Below are 22,876 nucleotides of genomic sequence, written 5' to 3' on the forward strand. Positions count from 1 at the left end.
CAACCTCTCCCGCAAAACAGACAAAACATTTCTCCCTTGTGCAACAAATAATAGTTTTTTATTTCCGTCAACTATTTCATTGTAGTGCCAGGCAGATATTCTTAATAAGAGAGTTTGAACACTCAAAAATGTATGTATTATTGTAATACACTGTGTCTACAGAAACAATACACCTACAATATAAGGGCATGATTTACTGAATAAAGATCATCAAAACCACAACAAATGATTATTAATTCCAACAAATTCCACAATTGTTTGCATTCACTTCATTGCAATTAAGCTGAAGGCTCTCAGGTCTTTGGATGTCTTTGGCTTCATTGTGTTTTGTTGCTTAGAATGAAAACAGCATGTTTCATCTAGCCCATCAGCCTTGTAAGATACTTAAGTCGATTGAATAAACAGCGGGATTAGTTAATAGACTCTTGGCAGTGGTACATCCTGTCTGTTCCTGCTCGCTGTCCTCCCCAAGATAAACTGTTGGAGGTGGAACAGCACGGTGCAGCAATTTTTTTTTTAAATGTGTAAAATGCAATATTTAATAAGGGCTTGTTTATTTGTAACACTATTGACTATTAACCCTCATGTTCTGCTTTGGATATGTGAGACCCCAATGCCATTTTAAAAGCTCAAAAAAATATGCTTAACAATTTAAGTATTAGGTTGATACTAAATTGCTTTTGCTAATCTTATGAAAACTGGTTATACAATTTCAACTTGATAAAACACTTTAAATGTCCTCCATGAAAAAATGTTAATGTACTTCAGTTTGGATCTTTGAGACTCCAGGTATAAAATTTAAATTCAATAAATTTTAACATGCTAAGATTCTTTGACTGCTCTACACACTGCAGAGATATACTACTTTGATTTCTCTTAATGTATTATTCTACATTGAGTTTTTGCTGTGGTCAAATTAACCCCAAACTGAAGCAAAAAAGTGTACACCTAATTTGCGTAAAACAGAGAGACAAAGCTTCAAAAATATCTGCCCACTGGATTTTGATTATGTCACAGGAACTAATTAAAGGAATTTTAAAGGAAAATAAGAGGTCAATTTTGAAATTGCTGAAAAAATAATTATTTTTACACAAGCCACTGACGTCTCTGGGACCCCAAACAAAAAAACACTACACAACATGAGGATAAAACTCTCCTTTAGACTGTTTGTACATAAAAGTGAGCAAAGTGAACAATTTCATACTTTGGCACACCTTTATATTTTCTATGATTATTAGATAGTCTTTCTAATTTAACAGAAGGTCACAATCTTGATTCAGTCTCGCTCTACTGTAGCCAGGAAATCATATTGATGCAGCAGTGGCATTATGTGATCAGTTTCAGGACCCTGGACAGCACCACCCCTGATAAGACTAAACCTCTTGTTTAAAAGACTTTAAAAGGGAGAAATTATCCCCTTACCAATCCTAGCTGGTCTCATAGCCTGACCAATCTGGTGTTTAGCTGCTTTAGCTGGTCAGCCAGCTGGTCTCCCTGCCTGACCAGCTGAAAAGTGCCCAAAACATCAAAACAGACCAGATTAACCAGCCTGGTCTGCCTGGGCATATTCTTTGGGGTCTGTTCATCTCAGAAATCTTTTAGGTATAAACACTTCACTTTTTAAAGAACCAAAAGATGTATACTTTTTGAAAAAAAAAAAAAAAATGTGTGACAATGAAATGTGAATATCCTTTTGAAGCTGGACCCTGAATTCTCCTTGATATGCATCTCAATAGTTCTCTTTCCCAAATACACTCAGCGGTTTCCAGTGGAAACAAAGCTTTTGATTCAGGAAGCTTGATTCACAATGGGTGTTCAAGTATATATAAGTGGTTTGTGTATTTGTGCTTCCAGTGGTAGGTGTTGTGGTGGTGTAAGTTTGGAGTAGTACCACCACATACTTCTGTGTGTGAACACACTCCCATGAGGCCAGCACACATGCAGTAAGACTCTTCCAAACCTTAGCAAGTAACTTGACATTAAACTCTACAAACATTGCCTGGCAGCTCTAAGCATATACCTGATTGGCCTGTTATTTTTACAGTGCTTGCAATAGATATTCCTCTTAAACGTCTTAATAAACTACTGCAATTAATTTAGCCTGAATCATTTAACGTACAGACTATATACAAAAAAGTGTTAAGATCATTTCAGCCTCATGTGTGCTGTCTTTATATATATATATATATATATATATATATATATATATATATATATATATATATATATATATATATATATATATTTATTTATTTATTTTATTATTGTATATTATGCAGATTTCATGTTGTGAAGTCCCTTAAACATAAAATAAATGAATAACAAACAAACCGACCCTCTCCAGAACTAGCTAAAATATCTGATCAGACTGACTGATCAGAATCTATCATCAGATTTTGATGCCGCTGCCTGCCCTACACATTAAAATATTCAAATCCAGATGTAATCTCACCCTCTCAGTGAAAAGCCCATTTGATCATGTGGACATGCAGTACAAAGCACTATCAGTCTTCCTCCTCTGCCATCCTAATCAGCACCTAAAACCCAGTTGTTCTAATAATCTCAAGACTGTGCAGGGATATTGAGCCCCACCTCATTATTATTGTCTGTTATTACTTTGTGATTAACCCAGGCCTGTGTGAAGATCTGGACAGAAGTCTTAGTTGTGTTATGCACTCTGTTCCAGCTGCAATGGAAAAAGCAGCCAGTGTCCAGGCCTTCCTGCTCAGACAGGGGAGAGCCATTAGGGGCTCAAGCCAAATCAGAGCCAGATGTCCACAGGCTATTTGTACAAGCCATTCAATAATTCACAGAGCAGCCATTATAACTCAGACTGTGTTGTGTTTTGGACATTGGATTACTCACGTTAAATTTCATATTAATCCAGTGGAAAATGAATTATCGTATTAATCTTGTCAGGAACGCAAAGACTGACTTCTAAGCCAGCCGATTGTCTGAGACACAGGGATAACCTATCATTCTCTTCTTGTTTTTTCTCATCTCTTCTTTTTTCTTTTTTTCTCTTCTCATTTCTTTTCTCATCTCGTTTCTTCTCTTCTCCTCTCATAGTTTCTTTTCTCCATTTTCTTTTCTCATTTCTTCATTTTCTTTTCTCATTTCTTCACTTCTCTTTTCTCTTTTCTTCTCTCTTCTCATCTATTTCTTTTCTTGTTTCTTTTCTTCTCATTTCTTGTCTTATATTTTTAAGTCTGTTGGTTTGAATGCAACCATACATTTGATAATACATTTGATTAAATAAGATGCAATAAGATATGAATGTTTTCGGTTCACGTTTTGGAAAGCATTGTAGCTAAACTTTGCCCAGACAAGCTTAAACACTCGCTCTCCGGTCCGAAACTGGACCATGGGTCGCTTCTGATGACCGCTGATGCTGCTGCACGTGCTGCTGAGTTTTGCGCAGAGAGCTCTCGGATGTTTCAGACTGCAACGCGATTTTATCAAAATCAATTGGAGGGCCAGAAAAGTGATTGGCAGGCCATCAGTTGACTATCCCTGCTCTACTGTGTCACGTTTGGTCAGACAGTACACATTGCAGGTGGCCTGGCTCATGGGGTAATAATTTAAATTCCAACTCTGTGCATGTCATCATTGTCGGTCTGAATGTTTCTTAAACCCCTCACAGTCTGCTTCCAAAATAACATGATTTCAGACACAGTCACACACACACACACACACACACACACACACTGGCAAAACAAAAACAGGTGTGCAGTCCATTATCTGCTATTGTATTCTCCCCCCCTGCTGAATTGGTAGGTGGTGCTGTGTTTTGTCTTGCTGGTGGATGGAGGTCTCTTGGGTTCAGAGCTTTAGAAGCTCAGATGTCTGGGTCTGTGGGAGACTGGTGCTGTGACCACACAGTTCTGAATGCTGAAAGACACATTGTCTGGCTTGAGCACAGAGCAGAGTGCTGCTGCTGCTTGCAAAAAAAAAGCCATTCCTTTCCCCCACCTATGAGTGCGACAGACCCTTGAAATAGCACTGAAAGATTGGTCTGGATATACAGGGCTGTCATGCACCTATTTTTTGAAGGGGAACCAGTGGCATTACTGGCTCACTTGGTGCCTTAGGTGAGATCAGACATTAAACCAACCAAACAAAAAACTGTTTTTTTTGTTCTGCCCCACTAGTGCCACTGAACTAATTTGCAAAAATAAAAATCGTTTTCAAACAGCCTTCTGAATATGCCCCTGAATATTTTTTGATCAAACAAACAGATAGTCCCGCCCCCAACACATGCCATTGGTTGAGTCACCATGTTGTTGTGTCAATCTGCATGGGCCACTCAACTAACATTTTACATTGCCAAAGAGATAGTGATTACAGTTTTTGAGAAAATTATCCAACCAATGGCTTACTTATACTAGTTTCTGCACATTAAGCTGGGATAAAAAAAGCTATTTTACCACCAAAAAAGTTTATTTATTTATTTATTTATTTATTTTTTCAGCTTTAGCAGCTAAATAATTTATTTTATTGATGTATACAATAAAAAAATTATCAAAGATTATTATTTTTATTTATTTATTTATTTATTTATTATTTTTTTTATTTTTTATTTTTTGGTAGTTTCAAAAATCTCAAAAATCAAGGCTCAAAAATTTGATTTGAATGGACATGGTGCTTCTGTGGGAGCGCATATATGTGTTCGTACTGTATATTGCTGCTTACATTTTGCGTGTCTATTGGATTTCAGTGATTATTGTAGCAGACACCCTTGTTTAGACTGGGTGTTCATTTGTCTATACGCATGTTTAAATGTTTTAGATGAGTAGCACGACACCAGTTTGAGTGTAATAGTTGTGGTCTGCTGTACCACTAGGATATGGAAAGTGCTATATCCTGCAATGACTCATAAACTCTGTCACAATCCAGTCTTCTGGGAATGTTATAGTATGAAATGTTATGAGATTCACAGAAGCCCTCACATTAATTGAAAGAGTCTGGACTGTGTGTGTATTTGAGTGGGTGTACATGTGTTAGCCAAGCACTAAAAGGGTGAAGTATTGTTCAGACAGGCGCTGTCTCATTGAAAAAAAGAGAAAGACAGGACAGAGGAACAGGTGAGGGCTGTCAGCTGGACTGTGATAACAGCTGTTAACAGAGTCACAACTTATTTGTCATCAATCACACAGACACACCTACTGAATAAACACCTCTCAAATGTACTCTATTTACATTTCATCCTCAGTGAAAGCATTTAGAGGGAGAATGATGCCAAGTTTAGGCATCATTCGTGCAAAGGCAAAATGTAGTTATTACACATTTAGTCAACATCTATGACTGAAATCATGTATTTTACTATGATCTATCCTGTGACAGACAAGTTTTAGTCAACTATGCTCAGATTAAAAGAAATCACAAAATTAAACTGCAGTAATTACAAAATCCTCACCAAGCCATTTTTCTGTTTCAGTGAGAAATGTTTCTGTTTCAGCCATTTTTTCTCAATTTTTTTCAATGATCAGTTTCATTGTGTAGTTACTATGTTTGCTTGTGTGCTGTTGTGTGCAACTGCAGAATCATCTTTTAAAAATGTTATATTTTTTTTTTAATTTTTAATTTTTAAATGGGGATTTTTCCCCTTTTTCTCCCAATTTGGAATGCCCAATTCCCAATGTGCTCTAAATCCTCATGGTCGCATAGTGATTCGCCTCAGGCCGGGTGGTGGAGGACGAATCCCAGTTGCCTCTGCGTCTTAGACAGTCAACCCGCGCATCTTATCACGTTGCTTGTTGAGCGCGTTGCCACGGAGACATAGCGCGTGTGGAGGCTTCACGCCATCCACCGCGGCAACGACGCTCAATTCACCACGTGCCCCACCGAGAACAAACCACATTATAGCGAACATGAGGAGGTTACCCCATGTGACTCTACCCTCCCTAGCAACCGGGCCAATTTGGTTGCTTACGAGACCTGGCTGGAGTCACTCAGCACGCCCTGGGATTCGAACTAGCAAACTAGCGAACTCCAGGGGTGGTAGCCAGCGTATTTTACCACTGAGCTACCCAGGCCCCTTTAAAAATATTATATTAATAATTAGAACAAAACTGTTTTTTAGACTCTTCATGCTTTAGAGGTGTCAAAGCATGGAAAACATGATTTTCCTTGGTCTTTTTAAATAAAAGCATTCAGTAGACATACTCTAACATTTAAAATGTAAAGCGTCCTTTACAGAACATTTGGGTCAGTCAGAAACTTAAATAGTTATTAGTCTGCAACCAATTTGGATTTGTGAATGACCAATGCCAATACCGATATCAAGAGAGATGATGGCCAACAGAATGTAATAATACAATTTAAAGATGGCAAAAATTGTCACACAAAATTGCAGAAATGAAAAATGTCTTTACACAATATTTACAAAAAATTCAAAACAGCACTATCTATCGACAACTTCATTTAGTAATTATCCTTTGACAGTTACCAACCAATGTTGATATTCTCAAAATGGCCAAATATTGGCCTGGCCAATATAAATCGGTCTATTACTAGTTACTAGAGGTCATTTACATATAGAAGCCTTAAATGTACATTAGCAAAGGAAGCTGGGCAGAAAGGTTAACTTTAGAAGAGAAGGTTAAATGTAAGATATAGACTCCCAGACACAATGTATTTACAGAAAACATAAGAACAACAATCACTGGAAGACTCTGTGTTTAGCGTGATGTCTACTAGTTCACTGAGACTGCTCAACTGCATACAGGTGTACGCCTCACAAAACATCTGTTTCTGAAATTGAAGAATCCATCTCACCGCCTCAGGCCAATGCTTTTAATGGACTTTATACAGTGTGAGAGCAGAATGGAAAGAGAGAGACGAGGAAGTGATAAGGGAGCAGATACAGTGTACTGCACCTGAGAGGGGCATGAAGATGCGCTGAGTGATGAGAAAGTATGTACAGTATGTTCCCTCAGCCTGTAAATAGCTCTTGGACAGTGGCAGATAGCTGGAGGGTGTGCAATGTGACAGGGTTATACAAGATGCACATCCATCATTAACAAATCTCTGCAGTTTTAATGATGGTGGAAGTGCTGCTTTGCAGTGGAAGATGGCCTTGTGTGAGTGCGCGTATGTGCACAGCTTGCCGTTCAGGTCCTCCAGTATCTTCACCAGCTATTATGTTTACTGTTCAGTTGCTAAAACAGCTGTTTAAAAGCACCACCGGATTTTATTGTGATCTAATGCCACTCCAAAAGCTCTCAGATTCAGTGGAGGCTCTTTAATGGGGTTCATCCTGATGATTTGTCAAGGTGCTTTCACATCACAACAAAGAAACCTTTCGTTTCAGCTCAGTCACGGAACGGTATACAGTCACTCCAGCTGAAAAGCCCAGCATAGCTGCTCACTAGCTTGTGTTGTGGATGCTGGTGTCCCCTCCAGGCAGCTTAAAGGGATAATTCACCTTAAAGTGAAAATTCTGTCATCATTTACTAACACTTATTGTATGTTGTTCCAAACTTCTATGACTGACTGTCTTCCATGGAAAGATGCTAGACAGAATGTTAGGGGCTGATAGCCTCAGTCACTATTCACCTTTTATTGCATCTTTTCCAAGTGAATGGTGACTGAGGCTAACATTTTGCCCATCATCTGAATATTTTTACAGTCTTTTCAGCAGGGACAACAGCTATATAGCACAAACAGAAAACTAATGTTTGCTTTACCTTTTTGTTCACTGGCAGGTTCACCTTGGTGTTCGGCTGTCTGGTTCTATCTGTGTTCTCCACCATACCTGCTCATACGCAGCTCTCCAATCACTGTCTCTTCATACTGGTGAGACATGCACAAACACACATCCACCATTTGCCCATGGAGAATGGGTTGCACAGACTAATCTATTAGTTCTGCCATTTGTTGTCGCATTGGGTCTATGTCGACAAGTCGTGGATCATATGACATCGGTTGCACTTGTAGCCGTATGACATTAGTTTTGTTTAGTAAACTGTAACAGCCAAATATATTTGAATTACTTATAAGTGTAAATAAAGTCAACCTGGAATGCTTTGGCATTCACAAAGCAAGTTAAAAGCAAACTGTACTGTTGTGAACATCTAAGATGGTATTAGTTCATTTAGTGTGCCAAAATTCTTGTGTAGCGGCCTGAAAATAATCAGGTGTTGCCGGGAGGCGAATAGAAACTATAAGTTAGTAAGACGTACAGTAACTTTTACTGTTTTGCCATTCCCTTTTGACAAAAACAGCTTAAACCAGCCTAAGCTGGTTTGCTGGTCTTAACAGGTCTCCCAGCTTGGTCAAGTTGTTCTTTTGTCTGGTTTTAGAGTGGGTTTAGGCACTTTTCAGCTGGTCAGGCTGGGAGACCAGTTGCTGTCCAGCAAAACCTGCTAAATACCAGCTTAGCCAGGTTAGGAGACCAGCTTAAATAATTTAAAAGGATAGTTCACCCAAAAATGAAAATTCAGTCTTTCTTATAACTCTATATGACTTTCTTTCTTTTTCTTAACACAAAGGGAGAAATTGTGAAAAACAAATTGTGCTCAGTGATGTCATATAATGGCAGTTTATGGTGACTACCACGTCAAGCTTCAAAATTACACTAAAATATAATTCAGAAGTCTAATAAATCATATAAACCGTAATCTAATAAACCATAAAGTGGTTTTCAACTGGTTTTGCTTTGGGACCCAGATTTTACACTGGATATCAAGTGGCGACCCACCATAGTAAAAAACATAACCTGTATTTAATGTATCCTGGGTCGCATTTTCTTTTATTTTGCATAGTTTTGTTCATGGTTTTCAAGTATAAATGCATGTATCATATTTTGTTGATATCAACATCAAAAAGAAGTTCTCTTCTCCCTTTTAAAAGTTGACGAGTATATTTATTTATAGAAGCCCAATTATATTTATTATCCAGTTTATTTCCCAATATCAAACATCATTCTAACAGAATATATCTTGCACAGGAGGAAAACTTTATTCATAATTTGTCCACAAGTCTTGGAGGTCCAGACTTTAAAAACCCTCTATGTATTTGCCCTTATATTTACAGTGTAATGGCATATAAGTACAGGCATAAGACCATGATGGCCCCTCATTAAAATGGCTAGGTCAATGTAGCTAGTCTTTCTAATAATAATAATGATAATAAATTATAGTGTTTATGAAAAATAGTATAGATTCTACCTAATAGATTATTTAATATAAAACTATAAGGGGATTTTTCCCCTTTTCTCCCTGTTTTGGAATGCCCAATTCCCAGTGTGCTTTTAAGTCCTCGTGGTTGCGTAGTGATTCACTTCAATCCGGGTGGCGGAGGATGAATCCCAGCTGCCTCCGCGTCTGAGACCGCCGACCCGCGCATCTTATCATGTGGCTTGTTGAGTGCGTTGCCACGGAGACATAGCACATGTGGAGGCTTCATGCAAACCACTGCGGCATCCATGCTCAACTCACCATGTGCCCCACCAAGAATGAACCACATTATAGTGACCACGAGGAGGTTACCCCATGTGACTCTACCCTCCCTAGCAACTGGGCCAATTTGGTTGCTTAGGAAGCCTGGCTGGAGTTACTCAGCATGCCCTGGGATTCGAACTAGTGAACTAGCAAACTCCAGGGGTGGTAGCCAGTGTATTTTACCACATTTTTGTATGGGTAATGATGTCATTTTAAAAACAACAACTTTATTTTGGCACATAGCACAGTGTTGCTCTGTTCCACCTCACTGCTGTTTATAATGTTGGGGGCTGTCTGTTTGAGAGAAAACTGCTCACTAGAATTCAAAAGGGCATTGATTCGCGAGCGTGTCCTCTGCTCAGAGAGCAGATCATTGCCGCGAGTTGTTCCATTACACTCGCGTGAAAAACAAGCTTAATCGCACCGCGAAAATATCGTGTTGCAGATGAGAAGCCTTTTTGCGTGTAAAAAGCGCTGAAATTTCACATAGGTGGCCGCAGAAAAAATTTAAATGGGAGAACCATGGCATGTTCTTTCCCTGTTGTCAGCGACCCAGTCCAAATAGACCTGCGACCCACTTTTGGGTCGCAACCCACCAGTTGAGAAACACTGTAATAAATTATTATATGAGACTCATGATTGTTATGAAAGCATACAATAAGGCTTGGTGAGAAACAAACCAAAATCTAATGTATTATTTAGTAAAAATATTAATTGACAGTTGATCTCCTGTGCACGTTCATGATAGGGCATGAGAGCAAAAGTTCATGCAGCACCCTTGTGACATTGGGGCGTTCAAGCAAGAACATGTTTGTTTATCTAAACACAGGTCCGCCAAAGCGATAGCAACAACAGAATACAACACAGCTGCACACATAACAAAGAAAAGAACTTAATAAACATGTCTGAAGAATTTGTAGTCAAAGAATTGATGCATTTCTATGCCCAGCCTTATTTTTTATTTATTTTTTTACCAGTGCCAGTTCAAAGTGTGATGCCGAAAATAGAAAACATGCGATAGATAGAATGTACCGTCGCTGGTAACTGCTGGTTAGGACAAAAACTCGGATTACCATAGAAAATATAAATTTTATCGCATGTCATTTGCCATCAGGTTAGGACATGGTGTGACTGTGGCTGCCTGTAGCCTCCTCTTTGTTTCTGTTTGATTTCCGAGTACTCCGTTCAAAAAAACAATAATGGGCATAAAAATGCATCAGCTCTACAAACTCTTTAGTAATAGTTCTGTTCTCTGTTTTGTGTGCAGCTGTGTTGTGTTCTGTTTTCGTTATCATGTGCATGACCTGTTTTTAGATTAACAAAATTAGTTTTCGCTTGAACAACACCCCAATGTCGCGAGGGCGCAGCATGAACTGTTGCTTTTGTGCCCCATTATGATGAGCACAGGAGATCAAAGGTCAGTGAACATTTTCACTAAAGAATACATTAGATTTCAGTTTGTTTCACACCAAAACTTATCGTATGCTTTCATAATAATCATGTGTCTCATGGAATAATTTATAAGACTTTTGAATTATACCTTTGCATTCTTTTGAAACTTGAAGATGTGGTCACCATAAACTGCCATTGTATGACCTCAATGAGCACTACATTTTTTCAAAATTTTTCCCTTTGTGTTAAGAAAAAGAAAGTCATATAACAACGCAGGGGTGAGTAAACAATGACTGAATTTTCATTTTTGGGTGAACTAACTTTTAAGACCTACATACCATCTTAGACTGGTTAAAGCTATGTTTTTAGCAGGGATGTGCACTTTAATTTCTCACCCGCATCATCTCAGCTGCATGGAATTTCTTTCCACTCAGTGCTGTGCAGGACTTGCCTGAAACACCAAGGTACATAAGATATTTTTGTGAGACATTTGCATGAAATAATGATTTACCTGCAAAGCAGTCGACTACTTTTCTGAATGGTTGGTCGGCTTGCAAAAATGAGTAGTCATGCAGAACAAAGATACGCACCTGAAATTCAATGCAATATTTAGTTATGTGAATTTTCAAAACAAGTTATCAGATGTCAGTGTTGTTCTCTGATGGTGTTCAAAGATCCCTACAAAGACTTCATTCCTCATGTTAAAAGATAATCACTCAGATTAGGCCATTTGATCCAAGTGGTATTATGCTGAGCTGGTTTCATCCTTGCTGTGAGATGTTTTGCCGGTTCATCTCAGGAGATAATGCATAGCACCATGGTGCTTTTAGTGATAGAACACCTCCGTCCCACCATAATCCTAGCAGAGCAGACCAAGGTGTTTCAGTATCAGTTAAAGGGTCTGTCTTGAGTGGTGTGTATGCTTTCATCATAAGCCTTGAACTGACCTGAGAGCAGGGAGGTTGGCGCCTCCCCCACTGGTGGGAAAGCAGGGCCTGCACAGCATCCAGTGTCAGATAGTACTCAGCATAAGCAAACAGTGTTGTGTCAAGCCATGGGAAACACAGTTTGATTGTCACGGTGAATCAGGACAGCCCAGTTTGAAATCTATCACAGGCTTCTTGCCCCCCCATAGGTGGGGGTAATGGAAAATATAACCTGTGAAAATATAACCTGTGAAATTGTTTATTTGTCCATCAACAGCTGCAAAACATTCTAATAATTTTTTTATATCAGAATTAAGTATATCCAAAGTATGAAATGTTGTTCTTAAAAATAAATTATGAGTAAGCCACTGGTAGGTTGATTTCCCCGTAAAAGTGCAATACCGTGACTCTGTGGTGCTATCAAAACATTGCTCTTTTAGTTTGAGTGTCACAGCTAGCCCAACAGCAAGACTGGGACAAACAATGGCTTGAGTTTAGGGCAGGATTATCCAATTATCCAACCAATATATGATGGGGGATTGGGAAACTTATTTGAAAGCAGTCATTATTTTTGAAAATTCATTTGGTAATGCAAATAGCACAGAAATTATACGCTTTTATGTATTATCTGATTCTACACCAGATTGTAAGCACATATAGCATCAGTGAGCAGTTTTAATATACTGTAAATGCATTGTTTCTCTGTGTTTTAAACTCTTTGTGCAGGCAGATGTTTTAATCATGTAAAAGCCTCTGTAAACTCAGCTGGGGTTTAGCTAAAAGTGCAATTAGCAGGGACCAATAATGTGGTAGTAATGGAATAGCTGAGTGGTCAATTATGTTAACTAGACATGACCGCAGCCTCCAGTAGTGAACCATGGATGGCCGTGGAAACTGTACAGCCATACTATACATGTTACAATAAGGATTATCTTTTATATGTACTTTGAAAAAATAAATAAATATATATATATATATATTGCACTCTCCCTCACTGTTGGGGGCTTTCATATCTTTGCCTCACTCTGCAGGATGTTTTGTTAATTTACTTATGATTAACTGATTTTATTTTCAGGAAATTCATATGCCATCTCTAATTTTAAGAAAAGTTATAAAATTGTATTTCTTCAGCAATAAAGCTTTAATTGATAACCATAGTGGCAATGACTGCTCAATGGGCCTCATTCATGATAGTTTCATAAATATGCGAGTAAAATGGAAGCTTACCGAAAACTGACTACATATTGATATTGATTTAGTTCTCATGTTCGTTCTAAAAATAAATTGAGGAACTTACAGTCATCGTATACTTCTGCTTACATCAGAGGTTGTTTTTCTGTGTGAATTAAACCATCCAAGAGGTCAATAAAAATGGTTTGACATGAAGATTTAGTGTAAAAATGTTCAGTTCATGAGGACAGGACGATGTCCACCACCATCAACCTTTTATGGTTCAGTTGAGTGCATCGCCAGCCTCATTGGAGAAACTTCCTGAGTAAATCAAAACTGTAACAGTGAAACACTTGCAACTTGCAACTGGAAGAATCTTCAGAGAAATCTATAGAATGCCTGAAGAAGGTCTTTGACCGAAACGCTATAAACTACAACTGTAGTGTGGGGCTTTTTCTCATTTCTTTTTGCCGCGTTGTATTGTGTACGCACCTGCCCGTGACATGTGTTTATTTATAGCTTTAATAGTAATAGTATGGACCATACGTTATCAACTGAATGATATACATCGATGTCTATACTAAATTAGTTAAACCTAAATTACAGAGTTCATATCAAATGAAGAAACCCTATGTATAGTCAGGTCAAGTCAAGTCATTTTTGTTTGTATAGCACCTTTCACAACACACATCGTTTCAAAGCAGCTTTACAGAAGATCAGGCATTAACAGAAGATAAAACTGTAATATCTATAATGTCTTATAGTCATCATTGTGTAGTTTGATTGTGAATTGTGTTTAAAAATAAGTAATTAAATAATAATTGTATTTAGAACCCCAATTAGCAAGCCGAAGGCGACTGTGGCAAGGAACACAAAACTCCATAAGATGTTGGTTAATGGAGAAAAATAACCTTGGGAGAAACCAGGCTCACAGTGGGGGCCAGTTCCCCTCTGGCTAACATCATGAATATAATGGCAATATTACTTATGTATAGTGCAAGTCATGGTTTAAAATTATTAAAAGAAGTGTTAAGGGTCAGTGTTTTAATAAAGATTTTGTATGTAAGATTAATTAATATATTATAATATTGCTAAGTTCTTATGAAAAAGTACAAGTTCCCTGATTTTTTGTTTTGAATGTATTAAGAGTGTGAGTTAAAATGTTTGGGTGGTGGACAAATCCAAAATAGATCAACTGTGGCAAATGTAATCTGTCAACACTTTTAAAAATGAGGGAAAAGTAATTATAGTGATTTAATAAAACAAGTAAACATACAAACATTTTATCTACTCTAAAATCTTTCTAGGGGACAGAAAAGTTCCTCTAATTGAAGAAGCACCCATAACAACTATACTGCAGTGGTTCTCAACTGGTTGTGGTTCAGGACCCAGATTTTACATTGGACTTCACGTAGTGAAACACCACAGTAAAAAAACGTGTATTTAATTTATTTTTATTTTTTTCAAAAGATCACAGTTACTGTTATTACTTTCAAATTGTGATCAATTTTAGTAAAAGTGATGTGTATTGTAATTTGAAAATACGTTATTTTTGCATATGGCACAGTGTTGTCTCATTTCATTGTCAGTTCTGTTTAGCATGTCGGGCTGTCTACTTTTCGAGAGGTTTGACTTCCGCCAAAGCGCTTTGAACTATACAATTCTCACTAGACTTTAAATGGGTCGCATCAGTTTTTTAATCTGGACCGCCATATGGGAAGCCCGGTGCATATTTAAAAGCGCAGAACACGAGATACAGTAAATATCACAAAATTTGCCTCAGCAGCCTGAAATTTAGCTTGGGCAGCTGTCAAAACAATTTCAGTGGAGGAAGAACCCTGGCATTGTTCTTTCCCTACTGCTCGTGACCCTATCAGAAAAGACCTACAACCCAACAGTTGAGAAACACTATTATACCAATATAATGTATTATGTATATATGAGTGGGGCTTCCTTGTGTAATTGTTTTACTGATGATATCATTAAAGGTTTTTATATGCATTTGTGTTTTACAGGAGTTTGTGATGATTGTTGTTTTTGGTTTGGAGTACATCATTCGCATCTGGTCTGCTGGATGCTGCTGTCGATACAGGGGATGGCAAGGTCGACTGCGCTTCGCTAGAAAACCATTCTGTGTCATCGGTAAGATAAAAACCATGAGTTTTGTGAGTGTGCGAGCTGCTCATGTACCGTATGTGTGTGTGTACAGGATGATGGATGATTGCCGTGTTGGTGAGGATATTGACGGATGGGGTAATGATAGCATCTCTGCCCTGGATCGATGACTGACATAATGACTGGAAGAAAACGATTTTCATGAGCTCTCTTTTAATTCCCTATTGAGAAAAGGGATTACAGGCAATAACTAGCCAATGCTATTTGTATTTATTACACACACAAGTACACACCCACATGTGTGGTATGTGGTATTGTGATGTATTAGTGTAATTTCAGGCTCCAGTGTGAATATATCAGTCTGTTCTGTGTGCCATGCTCTGATCCTCATCTCCATTTGTTAAGAGGCAGAGCTCCATCAGAGTCCCATCAGCACAGTGACTAACTCTGAATTATTAGACAGAGAGAGCACAATTTCCCCTCCCTACTCTAGACATTTATTCAGCATGTCCCATTACAAATTGTGTAAAGATCTTTGAATACCACATAGCCCCTCAGTCCCTTAATGAAGCACACTGACCTTAACATGATAATTAACCACATCCTCTATAATCTGTTCTGCCAGCAGACTAATACAGTATAAATGTATTCATTTCAAACTGTATGTAACTGTATTTTTTCATATAGGTAACATGGCAAATATTAAAAGACCTAAACTTAATTAATTCAGTGAATAAAAAAATAAATAATAATTTGTAAATTAGAGTGAATTCAGGTCAATCGGGCCACATTTAGCATTGTTATGACTAAAAAAAGTTGATTTAATTTACTGCATTTTCCCTGTTAATCTGATTAAAGACTAAATTGAATTTATTTGTGAACCAGAATTTGTTTTGTATCCTCAAGCATAAATATCAAATGATCAAATGACCCCCCTACACTTACGTAAGATGAGTAACACAAAATAAATTTGAACAAAAACAAATGGGGCTTTAAGGATCCCTGCAAATTCTGTCAGTTTCAGCTGAGTATTATTTTTTTTTTTTTATGTGAAAAACAAAGAAAATTACATTGGACACATTGTGAGATAATTAAAAGCTTTAATCAGGGATATTTCAATGCTACCATATTCATAAAAAAACCAAAAGCAAATGTTAGAAAGCATTTATTTGAAGACATTTGTATTAAGAATTTGTTTAAAATAATAAAAATAATCAAATGGCCAGTATGCCGTGATTTTGAAGATTTATTATACCTCAGTTATCTTTTAAACCTGGTCTTTTAAGGCACATGATTCTTAGCAAGCAAAGGAGAGTATAATTTATAATTGCCCACAGTGCTGAACTTAACAAGCACATTTCCACCTTTACATCACCCTTCTGAAAAGCATTACACTTCCATAGTCCTTTGAACTGTCTGCATGAGAATTTGCAGCACCAAATCAGACTTTGCAACTGTTTTATTGGTTGTGGCACAGCTGTTATGATTTTTGGATTTCCACATTATAGTTCAACTTTTGTTCTCAAGGTCCATAAATCTGTACTCATTCCCATCTGCTTGTGGTCCTCAGTATTCCACTTTTACCTTGTAGCAACCTTCAGGACATGTGAGATTCAAATTTCAAATAACGTTGTGATGGCCACCTTTGCCATATGTGACGAGGAAGAACATTTTTACTTCAAACCTCAAGTGTAACGTTCAGCAGGAAAATATCACAGTGGTGATTTGAGTGAAGAACAATATTATTCCTGGTTAAGACATGCTGGGAGCTGGAGAGGTATTTCGGAGCACACTGAAGGATCAGATATGCTGTTCTGTAAGGCTGTGGCTTCTCTTCTCTCGCTCTCTCTCTCTCTCTCTCTCTCTCTTCGGCTTTTCGCTCTTTCTCTGATCACAGGGAGAAAGACATAGATAAGTGAAACTAATTATTGAAATATCTCTGTCTCTGATGTCTCAGAAAGCTACTAAGAACATCAAGCTCTTGGTTTCTACCCAAGTTTATTATTGTTACTGAAAATCATTATGAAGACCAAAACTAGCAGTGACAAAATATTTTCTTTAAATAAAAAAAAAAAAAGACAAATGCAAGTTTGCAGAAAAAGAACAACTAAACTCAATGATAAAAATGCACTAAAAACAAATGAAAATTCAGTACAATTAGAGAGAAAATTCTAGATACATTTTTGTTTCCTTATTTACAAATAACCTCCCTTGCCTGACTTTAGACTATGTTCTCTGTCAAAAAAAGAATAACCCATTAGACAAGACGCTGCCATCTGATTGACATCTAAAACAACAAATCTATGTTTGCTTGTTGCATTTTCTGGTGAAGTTTTAAGTGTGTTGTCATAGGCATAGGTGTTGTCATGGAACAATCTGACTGCAACCATCATTTCTACAGTATTTTTATTTATTTTTTCTGGCCGATTATGAAATTATTTCTGTTGTTCTATAGATGTAAAATAGTAGAAATGATGTGTGAACTCTTTCTCTCTCCTGTGTTTATGTTACAGACATTATTGTACTAATTGCATCCATCGCTGTGGTCTCAGCTGGTAGCCAGGGCAATATTTTCGCCACGTCTGCTCTTCGCAGTCTGCGTTTTTTACAGATCCTGCGCATGGTGCGTATGGACAGACGAGGCGGTACCTGGAAACTGCTGGGATCTGTAGTCTACGCTCACAGCAAGGTATGATATGATATGTTTTTGATCTTACAGGAGAAACCATGAATATTATTAATTTCTTACTGATGCAATTGGAGCTACAGATGTAGCTGTTGGAAATAGGGGAGACCGGGGCTAGTTGTCACACTTTGTACTCCAGTGAATATTTCTCAGTGAGGGTTCACTTTTGAACATTTTTAATTTCTGTATAAGTCTTGGCTACAAAAAATAAAAGATACAGTTAATCACACATTGACCTTTTTTGACAACATATTCTGCTATGTTGGGAAAGTTGTCACCAGTGTTGGGTGTATCCGATTGCAAAGTAATATGTTACTGTAATCAAATTACTTTTTAGACAAAAAAGTAACGTAATATATTACATTTTTAATTATTGTAATCAGATTACAGTAACTGACTTTCAGTTAAAGTAATTACTTTTAAAGGTGCACTCAGTAACCTTTGCCTTTGTGTCATCTTAGACTTACACTGACACCTAGCGGCTTGGATGCAGCATCATTTAAAATCAATAGTTTTCAGTTTCAGATGCTATTGTAGAAATTTAGCATTCACAGTCAGCCATGACTACTTCAATCAATGAGTGAAAGTGTCAAATAACAGGACGGTTACTGAGATTAAGCATGTTGTATTTGGCTGGTCATGTGATTCTAACATGGCAGCCCCCACATGTGGATCCTCTCCACGTAGAATAAAACAGCCTTTATAAGATTACTGATGTGACCTTCATTTTAATGTGAGTGGACATGATTTCCTACATATATTGCAAAATTACAATTCATGTCTTTAGGAGTTAAACTTTTTTAATGAGTAAAAAATTACTGAGTGCACCTTTAAGTACATTACTTGCACTAAAGTAATATGTACTGTATAATACATTTAAAATATGAATTCATATGTACGACTGTTAGTGTTTCTGTGACAGCTGAAGGGTGTGCGACAATGAATGAGGAGGAAATATAGACATTTTGAATTTGAGTAGAAAACAAAAAACTTTTCTAGGAAGTGATTTAGAAAGTAACTTAAAAGTAAAATAATTACGAATGTGATTACTTTTTAGATTAAATAATCAGTGAAGTAATCTTAATACATTTTAGAGAAGTAATTAATCATTTGTAGTGGATTACATATTTTGAGTAACTTACCCAACACTGGTTGACACTGGAGCCTGCCATTAAACGCCCTATTATAGGCTTTTCGGCAAAATTTAAACAGTAAAACAACATTTTTGAAACTGTACAAAAAATGTAAAAGGTAATGCACATAAATATCAAACCATTGTTTTAGCCAACAAATATTGTAATGGATAAATTGTGAACATTTGTAACATTCTAAACACTTGTGACAACTTGCCCTGATCTGACATTTTAAAAATATGACCGGATAACAGTTCAACCTTAAGGTTAAAATATACTGCCATTATATAGGTGAGCCTTGCCTTAATGTATGCCAGTGTGGTTTTATTGGGTTCACCTGTTTACCAAACAGCTATAGCAAAATATGATTGTTTAAGGGATGGAATTCACATAAATTATTCTAAGAGGGTTTTGAACTATGTCTTTGAAACCAACATACGAAACCATTGCAAAAATTGAACTTTTAACCTCGTATTTACTAAGATATAGCCCTTTGTGACTATTTCTCTTGACCTGGTCTCCCCTTTATTGAATTGAAACGTAGGAAAAATCTAAAGCTGTTAAGAGTTAAAGCTGAAATGAGTAAAAGTACAACCTTCTCAGGTCATAAAATTGCATGTGAGTTTTGATCTGCAGTCAGACATGTGACCCCACAATCAACCTCTCTCTCTAGCCCTTCTGGGGCTGAAACTCCAGCCGCGGGCTGCAGCCAAACCACACACTTTCTCGGCCCTCAGTTACCCACCATTTAGTGGAGAGATTATGGGTCCCCACAATGAATCACTGTGGTCTACATAATAGCAGAGTTACTTGTTTCAATCTCCTCTCAGGCTTAAACGTTTCATTTTCCTGACATATGTCAAATCTCTGTAAATATGACTTAAATTGGTTGAATGTTTTATTTTGTGATGTTTGCTTTCAGGAGCTTGTGACCGCCTGGTACATTGGCTTCTTGGTGCTGATCTTCTCTTCATTCCTAGTCTACTTGGTAGAGAAAGAATTTAACACACAGTTTGCCACCTATGCCGATGCTCTTTGGTGGGGTACAGTAAGTCCACCTTAAATTCCTTGGTGTCATCATTCTCCCTTTCCCAGCCCCTTCTTTTTCAATGTGTTCAAATTCATATTAGTTGTTCCGTGTAATGTGTGTCCAAAGATGAGATCCACGCAACTCATTTGTCATTGAATAATGCCTCTTTTAATACCCTTTCTGATCTTCATATTCAGTTGTTGAAAAAAAAAAAAAACATTTCATTCTAATCAAGCATAGCAAGGAATTCAACGAAGCCATTCGAGTCCTTTCTCGTTAACATTCGCTCATTTACAGACACTCTTTACAGAAATGCTGGTTTTCTTAAAGAGACAGTGCAGGTTTTTAGCACGTGTTCAACAAATCAATGTAAATAATTGTAAATAGAAAAAATATGCTATTAAACAAAAAATGTCACAAAATAATATATATGTAATATAATATCATATTTATTGATTGAATAGATGGATTTGTTCATTTTTAAAAAGCTAAAATGTGACCAAAATGATGAAAAATTATGTACCTATTTAGAAGGTCCCCTGTGTAATTAACTGAAATATACCCAAAAGAATCGAATCAGAAATGAGAGCTTGTGAATTTGATCGAATCGAGAAATCTGTATCAATACTCAGCCCTACCTACTGATCATAATTCTCACAAAAATGACTTTAGAGTTTTGTGGCTTTTTGTCCATGTTTGAAAATGTTGAGGACTTCTCCATGCATTAAAATTTTTTACATTTAAAATTTGCAATATTTCTTCCTCTGGGAAAATGGACCAATGACTACTAATGCACTACACAGATTTTTGACCAAACTAATGCTCTCTTGAATGAAAATCTCCCTCCCCCAATTCCAACTGCGACCAGCTAGAAAGTAGCAAATAATATTTCATGGCTGTAACGTAACTAAAGCCTATTGGCTATTTTAAAATAAAGTGACAAGAACTTAAATTTGTCCCACCCAGAATTATGTAAAGGGTTAGTTCACCCAAAATTTTTAATTTTCTCATCATTGACACACTCATGCCATCCCAGATGTGTATGCCTTTCTTTCTTCTGCAGAGCACAAACGAAGGTTTTTAGAAGAATATATCAGCTCTGTAGGTCCATAAAATTCAAGTCAATGGTGATCAGAAATCCACAAGCTCCAAAAAGGAGATAAAGTCAAGTCAGCATAGAAGTAATTCACATGAATCCAGTGGTTAAATCAATGTCTTCTGAAGCAATCCAGTTGGTTTGGGGTTGAGAACAGACTAAAATATAACTCCTTTTTCACTGTACATCTTGACAGCAGTCTCCTTAGCGATCATGATTTCAAGCTTGATTACACTTCCAGTAGCGCCATCTAGTAATTTACGCATGCGTAAAGCACAAGGAAGTGCTGACTTTATCTCCTTTTGGAGCTTTTGGAGTTCTGGTCACCATTCACTTGCATTTTATGGACCTACAGAGCTGAAATATTCTTCTAAAAATCTTTGTTTGTGTTCTGCTGAAGAAAAAAAGTCATACACATCTGGGATGGCATGAGGATGAGTAAATGATGAGGGAATTTTCATTTTTGGGTGAACTATCCCTTTAAATAAGAAAGAAAAAAAAAACACAGGAAAGAAAACTGGGCTGTTCAAGTGATTTCATAGGGCCTTTTTTACTTACCATTACACTGGTTTTACGTGTAACCTGTTTCACTCTGTATTTCATAAATCAATAAGTGATATGAGCTACAACCATAAGCCGTGGCAGGTTTTAGTTGTGGTACACACAGCATGACTGGTCACGGTTCCTCACCAGCTGACTTAAATCAATGCATGTAATTTCAAGCTCCCACCAAGCACAGAAAAGCAGTTTAAAGGTGAGGTGAGGTCAGCTGAGGGGATAGTCTCCTGCTTTAGAGCTCAGATACTGAGACAAATCAGCGGTAGGCCAATCTTCCACTGCCACCCAGTATTTATCCTGGGCTGAGCCCAAGCCAGCGTCTGGAGTTGACAGGCAGCCTTCAGAGGAGCAAAACAGGCGAACAGGAGTCAGGCTTTGTGGGTGAGCTCCCACACTCCTAGTCTTTGCCTCACTGCAATGTGAAAGGCAGCAGTGTTCTTTGCATTTGACAAATCACTCACTTTTACTGGATGTGTTGAATTTGCTTTGGCTGGGGCTTTGTTAAAGTATCCCCTGACTGCAAGAATCCAAAGCGCTCACTTATGTGTGTGGAAAGGAGTGCAAGAAGTTTGATTGATCCTTTTTTGACAGGCCACCAAAGTATTTCTCTTTCTAAAAGATGGATCTAACCCTGCGTTTCTGTGTGGCCGTAACTTAAGAGCGCAGCTCAGTTTAGCTTTACTGTTTATGGGTGTTTAGTATGGCACAATGGGCAGAGTTTAATAAGAGTGGAGCTTGACTTGGCTTTTATTTAGGAATGTCCTGTTTGGTGGCCTTTGTGTAGAAAAATCAGCATGCATAGACCGAGGCAGCTTACAATGCACTCTGGCCTGGATTTGACCTATTTCTGCTGTTTGGCCATGATTGGTGGTCCGGGAATGATTCCAAGTGGTCCACAAGTTGACTGGCTGAAAAATAGTCATAAATAAATAAAATAATTATAATTGGCAAAAATCACAAACATTATTTATTATCGACCAGTTATTTTTAATTATTAGTCATCCAATTAATTGATCAATTAATATTAACTCATAACGATGAATTAAAGGGGTAGTTCACCCAAAAATAAAAATTCTGTCCGCATTTACTCACCCTCTTGTTGTTACAAGCATGGACGAGATGTTAGATGGAATGTGAGCCTCAGTCACCATTTTTTTTTTTTTTTTTTGCATTTTCACTAACATCTAATTTTGTATTCCATATAAGACAGAAAGTTATGCAGGTTTAGAACAACATGATGGTGAATAAATGATGACAGAATTTTTTCTTTTTTTCTTTTTATTTTCTTTTTTTTTTTATTCCTTCAGTGTATTGTGTTAATATTCAT

At 37.3% G+C, this 22,876-nt stretch overlaps 1 protein-coding gene across 7 annotated transcripts in view; it reads left to right on the forward strand.

Moving 5' to 3' along the window:
- The window catches only part of LOC127411899 (potassium voltage-gated channel subfamily KQT member 5-like), a 217,528-nt gene that overhangs the window by 154,425 nt on the left and 40,227 nt on the right, over positions 1–22,876 (forward strand). For all 7 annotated transcript variants that reach the window (XM_051647769.1, XM_051647770.1, XM_051647775.1 and 4 more), the window contains 4 exons: positions 7,707–7,797; positions 14,947–15,073; positions 17,560–17,735; positions 19,788–19,913. In XM_051647769.1, the coding sequence (XP_051503729.1) occupies positions 7,707–7,797; positions 14,947–15,073; positions 17,560–17,735; positions 19,788–19,913 (520 nt within the window). The remainder of the gene's footprint in view (positions 1–7,706; positions 7,798–14,946; positions 15,074–17,559; positions 17,736–19,787; positions 19,914–22,876) is intronic.

Source organism: Myxocyprinus asiaticus, chromosome 21 (assembly GCF_019703515.2).
Source record: "Myxocyprinus asiaticus isolate MX2 ecotype Aquarium Trade chromosome 21, UBuf_Myxa_2, whole genome shotgun sequence".
NCBI lineage: Eukaryota > Metazoa > Chordata > Actinopteri > Cypriniformes > Catostomidae > Myxocyprinus > Myxocyprinus asiaticus.